Source organism: Lepidochelys kempii, chromosome 6 (genome assembly GCF_965140265.1).
Source record: "Lepidochelys kempii isolate rLepKem1 chromosome 6, rLepKem1.hap2, whole genome shotgun sequence".
NCBI classification, from domain to species: Eukaryota; Metazoa; Chordata; order Testudines; family Cheloniidae; genus Lepidochelys; species Lepidochelys kempii.
In genome coordinates this window covers 35415726-35433009 of record NC_133261.1, presented here as the reverse complement: position 1 = coordinate 35433009, position 17284 = coordinate 35415726, and the positions used below count along the sequence as shown (strand labels likewise).

The 17284-nt window shown below is 42.6% G+C and overlaps 1 protein-coding gene across 1 annotated transcript in view; it reads left to right on the top strand.

Moving 5' to 3' along the window:
- The window catches only part of SCUBE2 (signal peptide, CUB domain and EGF like domain containing 2), a 63885-nt gene that overhangs the window by 24479 nt on the left and 22122 nt on the right, over positions 1-17284 (top strand). The window contains 9 exon segments of the mRNA XM_073347526.1: positions 1602-1718; positions 2841-2963; positions 4533-4649; positions 10424-10546; positions 11044-11160; positions 11813-11899; positions 12628-12735; positions 13932-14087; positions 14449-14652. Coding sequence (XP_073203627.1) covers positions 1602-1718; positions 2841-2963; positions 4533-4649; positions 10424-10546; positions 11044-11160; positions 11813-11899; positions 12628-12735; positions 13932-14087; positions 14449-14652 — 1152 coding nt within the window.

Below are 17284 nucleotides of genomic sequence, written 5' to 3'. Positions count from 1 at the left end.
CAGTAGCCAGAAATTGGAGCCCAGGGTGAGAGCTGGACCCAGGAGTCGGAGCCCAGATGCCAGAACCAGGTGCCAGAGCAAAAAGGCAAATCCAAAGTCAGAGGTTAGGAATCAGAGCCAAGGATCAGAACTGAGTTACCTGGAAGGAGGCAAGGCTGCCCAGGAACTGGATCTGCTGCAGGCCCTGCTTCCAGACCGACTGTGCTGCAAACTTTGATTCCTGACAATACTCCCTCCTTGAAGGTGCCTCACAGGGGACTTGGGGCCTGGTTTCTCAGGGTACTTCCAATGGAACTCTCATAATAGGTCCAGGGCATAGATGTTCTTTGTTGCTTCCCAAGACTGCTTGTCCGGAGTGTACCCTTCCCAGTCCACCAAGTACTGGAGCTTTCCCCTCACTCACTGAGAGTTGAGGATCCAGTGGACCAAGTACTTTCCTGTCTGTGGACTTTTGTGGGTGGTGGATTGAAGTGGTTTGGGTATGGGTTCTTGATACAGGGCTTTAAAAGTGAGATCTGAAAGACAGGACGGATCTTTAAGGACTTGGGCATCTATAATCCGAAGGCCACTGGCTTCACCCATTTTATAATCTTGAAGGGGCTCAGGTATTGGTAGTCTAGTTTGGTGGATGGGTGGCTTGATTTAAGTTTCTGGTCAAGAGCCACACTTTGTCCCCTGTAGCCAGATTGGGGTCAGCCTGATAGTCTTCGTCTGCATGGTGTTTATGGGGTTCTTTGGCAGACTGCAGGTGTTCTTCAGCTCCCAGATGCCAGAGCCAACAGTCAGAGCTGAACTCAGGGGTCAGGAATTAGATCCAAGAGTCATAACTTGGTTACCTGGATGAGGTGAGGCAGGAACAGGGCTGGGAACCAGCAGGCACAGGAGCTATTGCAGCCACTGATCTGCTGCTGGTCTTAAAAGTCAATCGATTGATTCTTCCAATCAGTCGGGCCAGCTGTGATCATTTTGTTGGGAGACTGGCTCTGCTGCAGGCCCTGATTGCTGACACCTAGATTTGTGGAAGTAAAGCAGGGTCAAAGATGATGCCCAGGTTACTGGCCAGACTGACAGGTAGGATGGTGATGTTCTCTACAGGGATTGAGAAAGAAGGCGGCGGAGAGAGTTTTAGGGAGCAGGATTAGGAATTCTTTATCAGCCGTGTTGATTTGAGCTGATGGCATCCATGAGGAGATATTGGAGAAACAGGCCAAGATTTTAATTTGGGCAGAAGGAGACTGGTCTGGAGCAGAGAGAGAGCATAGAGATGGTAGCTTAATTTGTGTTTATGGATGTAATTTCCCAAAGATAAGGTATACAGGGAGAAGAGAAGGACAGACCCTTGAGGAAGCCTCACAGCAAGTTGGAGGTGGCTTGGGGAGGGATGGTGGTTGCCTATCTCCAGCCAGACATCTTGCTAAAACTGGTACATGCATAAATTAGGCAGACAGGCAAAGATACAAGGAATGTAGATATTTTCTTCCTTCTCTAAATATACAATATAGCTGAATAGAAATGGAGTGGGCCACTGCTAGCACCACATGCTACTTTATTTCCCTTACAACATTTCTGTACAAATGTTAGCTTTATTTTTTCTGTGTTAGAAACATGCGCTGTAAATAATGGTGGATGTGACCGCACTTGTAAAGACACCTCGACTGGAGTTCACTGCAGCTGTCCCATCGGATTTACACTCCAGTTTGATGGGAAGACATGTAAAGGTAGATTTTGCAGTTTTGGAAACATACCTGTATAAACACCTAGCAGCAAGTGCACTAATCTCAAAGGGAAACTAGTTGAAACATTCCTGAGAAAAAGCCAATGTGTATCTACCTGGGCATTGGAGAGCACGAGGGAAACACGGAAGGCAGGGAGAGTTGCACAGTCCCCTTGCACATGGTCCCTGTTGCACCAGACCTAGATATGGAGCATGTGAGTGCAAAGTATCTCTGCTTTGCCTTTGACACCCTTCCGATCTCCAGTATGGCCTCTTTTTCTAATCAGGAGGTAGCAATGCACTGATGGTACAATGGAGGTAAATGTAGCCTCTAGTCCACCAGCCAAGGCATGCATCCAGGCTATTGCAGGCGTATATCTCCATGGAGGATCAGACTGTCAGCCTGATATTATAACAAGCATTTGAAAGGTTTAAATATGAAGATAGGTGTGGAATTATTTATGTTGGGGCAAGCAGATATAACAAGAAATAAAGTGTTGAAAACGAGGAAAGGAGAATGTAAGTCACATGTTAGAATAAAATTCCCAAGAGTGAGGTCTTTTAGACTCATGCCAAGCAAAGTGATGGAGTCCCTTTTGCTTGACTCATTTAGAATTAGACAAAGAACTCAACAATCTGACACAGGAGTGGGCAGGGTAAGGTGACCCAATAGGTCTCTTCTGTCTGTAACTGAAGCACTTTGGGGAGGAGGAAGAGAGAGAATTTTTAAAAAGTTAAGACCTTTAAAGAGAAAAGCTTAGTTTAAGGCTCTAAGGGCTTTCCAGAAGGATGAATGACTTTATCTTCTCTAATCATATGAGATAAGAAAGAGCCCTTCTGTATGTGTGTGCTCAAGTGAATGTGAATTTGATAGCAATATATTAGATTAAAGGAAATAATACAGAAATGGGCCTGAACTGCAAAGATCATTTCTGAATCTGAATTTTCCTGAAGTTCAAGGTGATTTAGTTATTGAATCTTGTTCAGGACTCTCCCTTCAGACAACATGAACTTTCCAGTCACGTCCAGCTTTTTCATGCATAGAACATGTATATGTCTTTGGGATCTACCAACGAAAGGACACCAAAGATGTTCCTTTTCTTTGCTAATCACTTTTCTATTACAGATATTGATGAATGCCAGGCCAGCAATGGAGGCTGTGATCATTTTTGTAAAAACACTGTTGGCAGTTTTGATTGCAGCTGCAAAAAAGGATTTAAATTATTGACTGATGAGAAGTCTTGTCAAGGTATGTGCATGGGGAGGCAAAAAAAAGTAAAATAAATAAGACTGGCTTGGATACCTACTGAAGTAATGAGGTGCTGGTAGACTCCCGAGTGATTGTCATGCTTTGGATTTCTTCTTTCTAAAGTTGCTGTTAAAAATCAAAGCCTTTGCCATGATATCAGAGTGGGAGATTTGTTTGAAAGGTTGTTCACTGTATGCTGAATGGTTATCTGAAAATAATAGAGATTGGCAGAAAATGGAACTATCAAGAAAGAAACTTCACTCCAGTGTGGGTATTTCTAATCTTTTTTTAGGTCAGACTTAACAGGACAAATATTTATGCAAAGCAAACTTGCCGGAGAAATGTAGGATTTCCAAGATTTCTGATGGAAGTTGTTTATGAATGTATATTTTAAGGATTTATATCTCCTTTTGTCTATGTTTTTTCTGTCACTTCTAGAACATTGTAAACTTGATGTAGCTTGATTTGGGCCTGATCCCTTAAAGAGCAAATTTGGGGTAAGACTCCAATTTTGTTTCCATCTATGTCAATGGGAGTTTTGCCACGGACTTCTATGGGAACAGAATAAGCCTCATCATGTTTAATATTTTTTTATAGCAACATAGAGTATTTTTGATGATAATATAATAAACATTTAGGGCCTCTGATCCTGCTGCCCATGGAATCCATGGGAACTTTGTCATTGACTTCAGTGAGAGCAGAACTGGGCCTTTACACTGAATTTGCTTTTTTAGGTAAGATGTACAATATACAAAATGATTAAAATGCCCAGGAAAAATTCAGCTGGATGAAGCAGACATTCTAGCCAGCATTAAAGACAAAGGCTTAAGGCATACAAAGCTTAAGCCCAAGATGTGCAGTGTAATGCATCTATTGCCTACTGATAAATGTATCCGGTGGTGTTCCACAAAGAGAAGAATAGATCCACGTGATGGTCCCTTCAGAGCTGCACTGAGGCACACTGCTTGGGCTGGGTGGAGGAAGCTTCCGCAGAAGCCCATGCTCTGTATAGCAAAGGAGAGCATTTGGGTTTCTAGGGGTACCAGTCTGATGCCTTTCACCTGCACGAATTCCCAACACTTCCTGTCCTTTATTGCCTTTGGGAGAGGTATTTCAGTTGCTAGGTGAGGGGCCGAACACAGATCTAAAACAAGCACTGCGCATGCACAGTTGAGGTAAATATTTGGCCTCCCAGTTTTGTCAAAGGCAGAAGGAAACAGAAAGTTACTTTAAAAATATTTTTCCTGCTGACTCTTGCGTTGCCTTTCCTTGCAGAAGCATTTTTTTTTCCGCCGACAGTCTTCTGCAGTGAAGAGAACTTTGCAGATATTTATTTTAAACATTACTATTAAAAATATAACCTCGTTTACTCACTTGCCAAGAAATGTCTTACTTGGCAAACTAACTGCTCGCTTAAAAGTTGTTACTTCAATATGTTACAGACTAATGGCTTTAAAAGAATTCGCTTATGTCATATAAAGCTGTGTGTCTCTACATCCAACTTTGCTAGCTTATAAATGCTTCCTTGACAAGCCAAGAGACACTAACGTATCCTTTTAAAAATTACAGACATTGATGAATGTTCTTTTGAAAGGACATGTGACCATACGTGCATCAATCATCCAGGCTCTTTTGAGTGTAGTTGTAACAAAGGATACACTCTCTATGGCTTCACGCATTGTGGAGGTGAGTATACAAAGATACTCTTGTATATGTTTGTCAGAGTGCAGGAGCAACGCGGAGGTGAGTATAAAAAGATACTAGTGTATATGTTTGTCAGAGTGAAGGAGCAACGCTCATTAACATCAATGGGATCCATATGTCTAAAACCCTGTACAGCAAATTTATCCTTTGTCTTTTCCAGGCAGTTTTTCAAAAGGGGAGCCCATCCAAAAATGAAACACAATCCTTGACTATGTCTTTTTGCTTAAATGATTTCCCTCCCACCCCCACCATCTATGTATTGGAAAGCAACAGGGACCATTAGAACAAACAGATGCATTCCACACGTAGATTCTAGGCCATGATCCAACAGTGTTTCCACATGAAAAATTCCCATTGATTTCATGTGGAGTTCTGTATGCTAATTGAAAACTTGTAAGAAAAGGCTTCAAATGAATTATGATGTTAAGTATTTTGCAGGCTTCCTTTAGAATAAATACACATTACCAACAAGCCTAACGGCCAGATCCTCATCTGGTCTAAGATGGCGTAGCTCCACTATAGTCATGGAGTTACACTGGTTTATACCAGCTAAGAATTTGGCCCTAAATTGTTTACTTCTGATTCCAAAGAAACCCTAAGTGAAAGAGACCAATATGTTGACATGGACCTTGATCTGACATCTGAAGCAAGGAAACTTGCAGAACATTCATATGAAGCAGCCTGAGTTATTTGACACTAAATGAAAACAAAGCTATTTTCATGTGAAACATGGGCAAGATCTTATATGACTACATATATGAATTCAGTTCAATGATAGGCATATGTGAATATGAGGCAGAAGGTGCAAGATTGACCTTGGGGACCATGATGCAAATACGTTGTCATGTTCACAATTCTTCTTTGCATCATATTGGGTGTTTCTAACCATGGGGATGAATTTAGGCTGAGATTCTCAGGGGAGCCTAAGGGAATTAGATACCCAGCACCCATTTCAATGAGATTTGGGCATCTAACTCCCGAGGTCTCCTTTGAAAATCCCAACCTCATTGCTTATTAATATGAGGGACTAATCACAGTTGGCTTGAGTCTTGTCTAATGAAGGCAGTTGCTGTGCAGACTTCCCCACTCAGTATTGCCATTTTCCCCTCCTGACCTGCAACATCTCTGCCATTCCAGTCCTAGACCTTGTTTGGGCAGAGACAGATAATCAGTTTTGTGGTAGTTTTGCAATGTGGACAAAAGGACCAAATTAATTTCCCCTTTGTATTTAATGCAGTCTTATATGAACATCCTTCTATTAACATGGGACCTGATTCTGTCACCCCTGTTCATACTGACTGGTAGTAAGGTACCATGCACCTAGGGTGACCAGATAGCAAGTGTGAAAAATCGGGACAAAGAGGGTGGGGGGGTCATAGGTGCCTATATAAGAAAAAGTCCCAAATATCAGGCCTGTCCCTATAAAATCGGGACATCTGGTCACCCTACATGCACCCCTGACTCAGGGTAGGCAGTCACATCATTACCCTGTGGAGTGGGAACAGGGAACACAGGAGAATGGATGAACACTGCTGTTATGGAAACTCACAAAGATGCTGCTCCAGTGAGAGTGGAATCACTTCCAGGAAATAGCTTCACTTGACCATTCACATAGAAACTCCTGTTTATGGGTTTGATCCTGTGCCACTCAAGTCAATGGGAGAAGAATGAAGGCCTAAGAGAAATGTGTTTCATAGGTATGGCATGTGATTCTGCAGTGCGTGTTAGAGATCAGGTGGGAAGACCTGTGTTTGCATCAGGCAGAGAAAAAATATATATAGCATTGGGAATAATGACCGTGAGAGTAGCCAGCACAAGGTGAGACTGCCCACCTGGCTTCCTAGGAGCTGCATGCTGCAAACATGCCAATTAAGACTTTTTGGTTTAACATCTTTGAGTATGGTTGTTCCAACCTCTACCTCTACTGAGCCCAGCTAGAGAGAGACAAAAATATGACAACATTGCTATCAAAGTTCAGAGCAGTTTCACTTGTATTTCCCCTCTGTGGTCCAGCCAGGGCACTCGCTCTCAGGCTTCCAACTCTGCAGCCATTGCCTCTCTTGAGTGGAGACCTGCATCTCTCTCCCTTCTGATGGGGTACTTCTAGGCCCAACAGTTCCCTGACTATACTGTGACCTCCCCAGCAAAAGACAGGCTGCCTAAGCAGGCCTGCTTCACTTCTCTCCTCAGAGATGGGACACGGTGTAATCGACACAGTTAAGTTACCACACAGCTCTTTCTAAGCAAGCCCATTTATTTTTAAGGTAAAAGCATCACAGAGAAAACCTATTTAAACAATAGAAGAATTTACATGGATGCCAATAAGCTCATCAGAGATCATCCCACACTCCAATAAGAGCTCTGGCTGGTAATGAGTCCTTCCAGTGCCAGATAGGGTTTTTTTCCTGTGGGCACAGGTTCATCACAGCTTTAGCTGAAAACCATCACCCAAGTCTTATGGGGCCTCACTGGGCTCAAATCCTTCCAACCCTTCCCTAAGGATTGGAGATCCTCGTTGGACTGAGGTCCTGTCCATTTGCTGGATCAGAAAGAAGGGCCTGAGTTAGTTTTAATTCAGGCTATTTATCCAAAAATCCTTTTGTCTGCTGCTCTCTGGAGAATCCAGTTTGAACCATGTGAGTCTCTTGCCAAGTGGTGGTAGCCCTCTGACATGATTCAACCTTTGTGAATTTGCCTGACCATCTCCCACTGCTTTTACTTCATGGAGTGCTGTGGTTCCTTCCCCCCATGGAAATGCATACAGTCCCTCAATAGTATGTAATCATTGGCACTTTTAATAGAATAAACTCCTAAAATCAGTGAGTTTTGACTTAATTCAATAAGTTTTGTTCAGGATATTGCAGGATACTGTGTTGTGTCATATGCAGTGAAACCCATTTATGGCCAGCAGAATATCAATCCTCACAAAAGTTCCTCCATATTAACTGTACATCATTATGTGACCACCCATTATAACAGAGAAAAATAGCAGTCCCTTTGGTGTCTGTTACTAAAAGGCTTCCCTGTATATTATTCAGAGTGGTAGCCATGTTAGTCTGTATCAGCGCAAACAATGAGGAGTCCTTGTGGCACCTTAGAGACTAACAAATTTATTTGGGCATAAGGTTTCATGGCCTAAACCCATTTCACTGGATGCATGGAGTGGAACATACAGTAGGGAGATATAAATACACATCTTTTTCAATATGAAAAGATGGGAGTTGCCTTACCAAGTGGGGGGTTAGTTCAATTCAATTAAGGTGAAAGTGGGCTGTTCTCAATAGTTGACAAGAAGGAGTGGAAATCACTTTTGTAGTGCTAATGAGGCCAATGTAAACAAGGGGGCCCATTTCAAACAGTTGACAAGAAGGTGTGAGTATCAACAGGGGGAAATTAGTTTTTGTAGTGACCCATCCACTCCCAGTCTTTATTCAGGCCTAATTTGATGGTGTCCAGTTTGCAAATTAATTCCAGTTCTGCACTTTCTTGTTGGAGTCTGTTTTTGAAGTTTTTTTGTTGAAGAATTGCCACTTTTAAGTCTATTATTGAGTGTACAGGGAGACTGAAGTGTTCTACTGGTTTTTGAATGTTATAATTCCTGATGTCAGATTTGTGTCCATTTATTCTTTTGCGTAGAAACTGTCCGGTTTGGCCAATGTACATGGCAGAGGGACATTGCTGGCACATATCACATTGGTACATGTGCAGGTGAACAAGCCCCTGATGGTGTGGCTGAGTCCTATGATGGTGTCCCTTGAATAGATATGTGGACAGACTTGGCACTGGGGTTTGTTGCAGGGTTTGGTTCCTGGGTTAGTGTTTTTATTGTGTGGTGTGGTTGCTGGTGAGTATTTGCTTCAGGTTGGGGGCTGTCTGTAAGCGAGGATGCGGCTGTCTCCCAAGGTCTGTGAGAGTGAGGGATCGTCCTTCAGGATAGGTTGTAGATCTTTGATGATGCACTGGAGAGGTTTTAGTTGGGGGCTGTAGGTGACGGTTAGTGGCGTTCTGTTACTTTCTTTTCTGGGCCTGTCCTGTAGTAGGTGACTTCTGGGTACTCTTCTGGCTCTGTCAATCTGTTTCTTCACTTCACCGGTGGGTATTGTAGTTTTAAGAAAGCTTGATAGAGATCCTGTAGGTGTTTGTCTCTGTCTGAGGGGTTGGAGCAAATGCGGTTGTATCTTACAGCTTGGCTGTAGACAATGGATCATGTGGTGTGGTCTGGGTGAAAACTGGAGGCATGTAGGTAAGTATAGCAGTTAGTAGATTTCCGGTATAGGGTGGTGGTTATGTGACCATCGCTTATTAGCACTGTAGTGTCTAGGAAGTGGACCTCTTGTGTGGACTGGTCCAGGCTGAGGTTGATGGTGGGATGGAAATTGTTGAAATCCTGGTGGCAGAAAGCTACAGCGAGCCCACAGAAAGGGAGTGGGAGAGAAGAAATTGTGAGCATGACCCTGAGAGAGAGCAGAGAGACAGCTCCTGAGACATGACCCTGAGAGAGAGCAGCTCCTTGGGACCTGGGTCACACGACTGTCTGGGAATCACGAGTCAGGAAACTGCTTGGTGTTGCACCCAGTGTCTTAGGAACCAGCGTGTAGGCGATCAGACCTTGTGGTCAGAGTGGAGCTGGAGTTGGGAGTTTAGCCAAGGATCAGAGCCAGACTCAGAATCAGGAATCGAGTCGGAGTTGGTAGCCAGAAGATGAGCCAGGGTTGGAACTGGGAACTGGTAGCCAACGTTCAGGAGTGAAACATGAGGGCAGGAGCCGAGACAAGGCAAGGATTAGGCATGGAGCAGGAGCAAGGCAGGAACCGAGGACAGGGGCAGGTACAGGAGCAGAGCAGGAGCTGGGAGCGGGAGTTGGATATGGATCACAGGAGACAGGCAACAGCAGAGTCTGAGGCAGCAGCAACAGAGAGAGACTGTGCACAGTGCTCGGACAGCCCATAAAGGTCACTTCCTGGCTTCAGTAGTGGGCGTTAACCAATCAGGCAACCACACACCTTGGGCATTCTGGTAGGTCTTCCTGTGGAGCCTGACCTTTCAGGATCGGTGAGGTATCTTCATCTATCTCCTTTGGTGGTGACAAGGGAGTATCAGAGACCCAGGGCTCCTACAGCTCCAGGTTCTAAACCCACTGAAACTGAGGTCCAACATCCTCCTATCCTTACCCCCTATGTTCAGGAAAACAAGGCTTTGTGTATGTTCTTTATAATTAAACAGGATTGCATGGACACACAAAAAACTACCTGTCTTGTACAACTGATTTCTCACCCTAATGGAAGCAACCTGTCAAGGCCCTGAATATTGGCTAAGAACTCAGCCTAAAGGGGTATCGATATGCGGCAGAGTATTGCCCTCGTGTACTCATTAACAGTGAGATAAAATGTATTGCAACATATTTATGCATTTGAACGTTTAAGAAAAATGGTCAGTGTGAATCTTGTATGTTACTGTCTGATTTTGTTCCAAACTTAATAAATAACCATAAACAATACACTGTTAACTTTTGAAACACATTGCTGAGGCTGGAACATTTGTAACAGTCAATTTGCAGCATATTCAACACACAACTAAACCATTTTGACCAGCCAAAGGGTGGTAGGGAATGCAGACGCATATAGGGTCCGATTTTCAAAAGTTGCCCATAGAATCAGATCCAAATGATACAGAGCAGCGTTTGTATGATTTCAGCACTGTGTGAAAATGATACTAGATTAATTTTTTTAAAAGGCCTTTTTCTCCCTCCTCTTTAGATATTAACGAATGTAGCATCAACAATGGAGGCTGCCAGCAGACCTGTGTGAACACACTGGGGGATTATGACTGTCAGTGTCATTCCAGCCACAAATTACACTGGAATAAAAAGGACTGTGTCGGTAAGGTGCATAGAAGACGTATTTATACTTTGGGTGTGCTTGAAAGCTATGCAGCTCAAGGCAATGCTGAAAATCTTGATCCATCCAACAAATCAGCATGGATCGTTATTTCCTTCATTAGATTTCTGCTTTACTTTTTAGTCAGACATGATGGCCATGGTTGAAACAGGTGAAAAACAGGAGATACTTTGAGGGGTTTTGGTGCTTTCTTTTCTGTGCTTTTATCTAGGCTTATTCGTTCGTTCTCTTTTGTGCTTTCCTGCATGAAAAAATATGCTGGGATAGTTTTACGTGAAAGGAAATTACACACGGTGTTTGATCCATGTGTGATTTTTTTTTTTTTAGTTCCCTCCCCCTACTCTCTGTACAGAATGTTAATTGCATGGATGCAGTTTGGTACCAGTTATGTGGCAGATGTAGCTGCAAGTCTGTCTCTCTGTATGGTGAATGCCGATGTTTTACTTCTCCCATGAGTGTTTGTGTTTTATCCTGTTTAGAGATAGAGGGGTCCTTGCCTGATAATATATCACCCAAAGTATTGCTGTCCTGTACAAAGAGCGATAGGAGCGATAAATGCATCTTAAACTGTCCCTCCGAGGTCCATTTGATTTCTGGTAAGTCCAAACAGAACAAAACATGAGGCTGTTCAATATGTGCTGCTATGTAGAGAATTTAAGAATAACAATACTTACTCTTGTAAAAGCCTGTAATAAGTAATGAAAAAAGATAAACCTTTTCTGTTTATATAGGTATTTTCAGGTCCCTGCCAGAGCCCAGGAATCCCCCTTTTTCTGACTTGTATAACTACTCTACCCTCAGATCCCCTAGATCATAACCATTGCTTTCTTCGGTGAAGAGGATTTGATAGAAATTCCAGTGCTGTCCGTGGCATTCCACGACTGGCCAACATAGTTCAGGAATGTGAGGCACTCCATCCTCTGCATCTGAGCATGCTGCCTGCACGGCACTCCCAGTCCCTGTGTCTAGGGGAACAGGAAACTAGGATCGGCCTTTGGTTAAGGACCACGTACAAACAAGAGGGCAAAGCCACATTTATACCTGACCTCTTTTAAAACATTGATTATTTAAAAAGATGCAGGTAGTTACCCCAAGCTCTGACTTTGGAAATTACCTAAGTGTTCCTTTTTAAAAAGGGAATAAAGATCAGCACACTACTAATGTCTTAAAACCTGTGTGGATATCCCCAGTCTGTGTGTATAGCCTGCATCCTGCCTTTAACGTCTGCCTGTATAATCTGTCTGTTAGGAATGCAAGACGCCTACACTCTTACCTGTGGCAGCTCTTCTCAGCTTAAGAAAAAACAGCAAAATACAAATGAATCTACTTGCCTGGGTAATTACTAGACTTACATGCTGCATGACTTGGCTCATCTCTTTTGGTAGGGCAGTGTAAAACAGGGGTATATTATTCCGTTTTTGTGGTGTTCTCTCCATCAGTTTATTACCTTCTTTTTTGCTTCCTCTGCTTTACCCGAGTGTGCACAACACACACACAGTGACCCTGCTCAAAGTCTGCACACTGCTTCACCAGCATCTCCTGCATTCCTGAGCCCTGCAAATGAGAATACAGAAAAGGGTCCGTAGCTAAGGTGAACAGTAGGGCTGAGGATTTAGGACTGAGAGGATTTAGACCTCTCTTGAGGCACCCCGGTGGAAATATTTTGGCTATATATAACATATATAGCTTTTTTAGTTGAATAGTAAAAATTTATAAAGCATACTACTATAGATAAGCGTAGAGAGACAGATCTTCAGCTAGTGTTAATTGACGTATCTCCTTTGAGTTCAGTGAAGCTGAGGACCTTGCCCTATGATTGTTATTGTTCCTGGTTTGTTAAATAAAATATATCACAGCTTGTTAACTCCAGTTCTAGTTATGAACTAACTTACCAGCCAAAGAAAACTGGTATCCAGTGATGCCAGCTCTGCACACACAAAAAGCAGCATTTTAGTGATGGATAGTTTTACAGGTTATAATGTCATTTTAGTGACCTGCTTGACATTGCCTTAGTATTTTCAGTCTTTTTCTCTTTGAAAGTCACACTTTCTTGTTTCTCTCAGAAGATACCTCAACCATCAAGACAAGTGTAACCTTTAAGTTTAATGAAGGAAAATGTAGTTTGAAAAAGACTGAGATGTTTCAAGAAGGTCTGCAACAGAAAATACCAGGTAAGGATGTATACCTGAAGGTAAGCAGGCTAATGCTCTAATTCAGGGATTCTTAAACATTTTCATGGCATGGACTACATTTTAATAGTCCAAGAACTTTGCAGACTACCTCTCCTTGCCTTGTTGATCCTATGGCCCATGCCTCTTCCCAGTCACATCTCCTGCTTCTTCTGTCTCCATGGGCCCTGACGTGTATGATCATACTGTGTCCCTGATGCCACATTGAAGAAGCTCCTGGCTTTTCTCCTTCTGGTGACTGTGGTCCCCAAGGTTGGCTCCTGGTTTTCTTCTCTTCCACTTATGTACCAGTAGGTCCTAATGGTCTGTACACAGCGAGACTGGCTCCTCCCACTTGTTTCCAGCTTCTTTCTGGTGGAAGGATGAGCTGGAAACCTGTAAAGGCAGCTGGAAACAAGAGGGACGATGCAATCTGCCCACAGGGCACTGTTTGAGATGACTCTGAATATTCTTTATAATGCAAACAAGATGCAGAATGAGGTACTTTTACTTTATTGAATATGAAGAATCAAATCAGCATGCCAATTTGTTTGGCTTTGAAAGAATAGGAGTGATCATCTGTACTACACACTTAGCAAGAACATATATTTATCCCAGAGCCAAAATGTGCTCCGAATGTTTCCTTAAATTGAACTTGTTTCCTTAGGGAAACTTTAAACAATAGTCTTTGTAAGGCCTGTGCATACTGGGACTAGGCCCAGTTGTGTGGAAAAACTGTGGTAAGCTAGTATAGTTTTCACACACTCTCAGACCAGAGCAGGCAAGAGTTTTTCCAATGAAAAATGTACTAATGACTAACACATTCTGTGCAGGGAATACCATGTTTCTAATATGTTTACACAGGCCAAAAAAGATGCACGAGGACCCTGCTAATGGCAGCTACATTTAAGCCATCTGGTAGCGTTAGCAAGGTTCTAACCTCAGTGTGGATAGTACCTTATGCACAGTGAGGCCAGATCCTCAGCTGGTGTAAATTGTTATTGGTCCATTAAAGTCACTGAAGCTACAGCAAAGTACACTAGCCAAGGATCCAGCCCAGTTGCTTGTAGTTTATTAGCATGTGGAGTTAATCATTTAGTCCCCTAGCCGTCTTCATAACAAAATATTTACTGAGCTGTAGTGAATGTCCAGTAACATAATTGGCCAAGCTTTCGCTTCCTTTAATTTTGTTAATACAGATTATCGTAACTCATTAATGGAGAGCTTCTACTATGTAAACCTAAAATGCAGCTCTGGAATGAAAGTTCTCAGCGCCGTCAGCAGACCCACGACAGCTAAAGAAATGTTTATCACAGTGGACTTTGAGCTTGAGACAAACCAACAGGAGGTGACAGGTTGGTTGGAGAACAATCCAAGATGCAACGGAGGGCTTCTTGCAGTTTGATCCTTAATTTCTTTCTTTCACTTTCATCTTTATGCAAAAAATAATAATACAAAAAGTATCTCCTGTTTTGAAGCTTCATTTTACTGGTTTGGAAAGTATGATATATATGCCTAGTTTCTAAGATCATTAAAAATTGTCCGTTTGATCATTTTCTTCTGGCCTGCTGGTGTTCTCCTTAAAGATTTGACCCCTGCTTCACAGTTTTCATTCTCAGTTGTTTGCATTGACCAGTGTTTTAAACCAAAGATTCTTGCAACTGTCATTTATACTGAAGTTCTCTGCTCCTAATTTTCATCCTTGTTACCTTGTAGACACATGTGATTTGAGCTGTGCTCGAAAAAGGACTGAGAAGAGACTCCGCAAAACAATTAGAACCTTGCGGAAGGCAATCAACAGGGAGCAATTCCATGTTCGTCTCTCTGGCATGGACCATGAAGTGGCCGAAAAGTCTCCCAGACCCTCGAATCCACAGGAGTTCTGTGGCATGGGACAAATGCGTGTGGATAATAGATGTGGTAAGCCCAGTGTGGAACAAACCTAACTTTGGGACAAACCACTTTGCATCCATTTCAGCATCTTGCTCAGGATTGGTGAGCACTGAGGAATGGGGAGAGAGTGAGGGAGCTTCACCAGAATGAAAAAAGAAAACAGTATAAGGAGGTGTAAGATATTGTGCACAGTGGGAATTTATGTTGGGCTCAGAGCATGTGTGATTGGGGTAACAAAGTAGAGCAAGTACTCTATTCTGCACTCCCTGGTAGATGACATATTGCCTATAAGGAGTTAGGAAGTGGGGATAGTATTGATCTTTAATTGTCCTTGTAGTTTACCAAGTATGTTTTTTAATTATGATGTTAATGGGTTTTGCTGTGAGTCTCACTTAGTGTCTGAATATGCAAACATATCATCTTTGTCTAGTCCCCAACCCAAAGCAGATTTTAATGAAATCACATTCTCTTTGCTAGTTGAGGCCTTGTGTGACTCACAGAAAGCAGGGTTTTTATAGGGGAACACCGAGCAAATCTTAATGATCTTGGTACTAGCGGGTGCCACCATAACGCAGCCAGTGATAAATGCTTCCAAAGGACAAAGGTTTAGGGAGAAGGTTCAGATGTTATCTTAATAGGGGCCTAATGACCATGACGGCTAATTCAAGTCGCACGGTGTATGCAGTATGTAACTGCTATTGCAAACCAATAAGCCTTTAAAATGCTTGTCAAACTAAATTTGACTTTTTGTTAGTGTGTCTTCCAGCAGCAACCCTTTTTTGCTCTGGATGTGCAAACTCTGGAAAACTTGGAAGCATCTCTGAATTTCATATAATTAAGAAAATTTAATTAATGGTTAAACACCTTTATGCAAGGAGGCCGGGTCCAAGGGAGCTGAACATACACAGCACCCAAACTGCTCAGGAATGTCAGAAATGAGCTGGAAGTTTCATTTCATTCTTAGTAGCTTTGTAATAAGGCAGGGCAAAGCTTTGGATACTTCACTGAGTGTGGATATTGAAAAGTTTTCAAGTCTTTCTAGTGGAGAAAGGAGGGAAAGTCCCTTCAAGCCTTCTGGAGTTTGTGGTGCAGCAGAGAGTTGGGGAGGGCATGGGACCTGGAGATGGTTGTTCCCTTCTTCATGTTCCATGCTTGGAGTGAGCGGTTTATGGACATATCTCATATGGACAAATGATTTAAGGGAAGGCAAAAACTGGCTAAAGATTCTCAATCTGTGAGGTGTTACCAGATAATTACCCTCATCATACCATTTACCAGCCAATCATATGTTTTCTCTCCTCATACCCATTTCACAGATCTCTATCGATATCATATATGATATTTATATGCAACATCCTTCATTCTGCTATATGAACTCCTTTCATACACCAACTCTGAAATGCAGCCACTTTTGCCCGTTGACTGCGGTTAAAGGCAGAAAAAGCAAAAATCATGGTGTTATAAACTATGGCGTTTTGGGTAATAGAGACAAAACATACTTAACTTGGGACAGTATGTCAGCTTCCAAGCTGCCTGAATTAATCTGACTGGAAAAAGATAATGGTGCTTAGCTAATATGTCGATGAACAAACTAGAAATATCATAGGACAGATTGATTGCACACAAAAAATCAGAACTCATATGGCTAAACTATGTCCTGATTTTCTTGGCAACCATTTTCTGTCATCCAGATCTGTAGTGGCTTAGTTATAAATAGGAACTGGGACATGCAGAGCCATGTGAGAGGATGTGTGTAATTATTTTCCTGTAATTTGCAGAGACATTTCTTACTCATTAAAACTCAGGAAGCTTTCCTTCCATTTCTGTGCTAAAAAAGGAGGCTTCTGCAGAGTGGTAAGAAAGATTGTTCTGGCCATGGCTAGCCTCTGTCACATTAACTAAAACAGAGGATGGCCCTGTGAGCACAAACATCAAGAGGAGGAACTCAGATAAGCTGTTCAGTGGTACTGGGAACTGAATTGGTGCTCCATTTTCTCCAGTTACATCGCAAACAAAATACTCAGAGATCTTTGGGCTCCATTCTTTCTGTGCCTCTGCCCTGGGAATCTTTTCAGGGTACTGCATTGTGATCTATTTTCAAATTCATCTATTTTGTCTCTTTAAAACACAGTTTTCTGAATCTTTCATAAGTTTAGCAGTGGATGAGTTTAGTTCATTAGTTCTGTCCTCCATAGTGCTGATCCTCTGCCCATCTGCAGTCAGTCCGCCCTTAGTCTCTGCCTGTTATGTCAGAGAGGAACCTAAATGATCAATCTTTGCATTTACTTCATCTTCCATGTACAAGCTGGCTTGCAAAATGCCTGCATTGAGGGCCTGATCCTGCCTCACTGAAGTCAATGGAAGCTTCCGTGTGGGAAGGATAGGCCCTAAAGGGACAGGGCTAGAATCCTCACTAAGGACTATGGCACCATTTTTGGCTGCGCACTCTAAAAATGGCACTGGGACTACTGCTACCTCTCACCACCAGCCAGAAGGAAAAAAGCTAAGGAGCGGCTGAAAAAAACAGTAAGAAGAAAGAATTTGGAGTACTGTAGAGAGCAAGAAGGGAGTATTAGGGGAAAAAAATAGTTCAGGGATGTAGGTAGGTATGAGATTAAGTAGTGTGTTGTTTGTTTTGCGGTAGTTCCCGAAGGTCCCA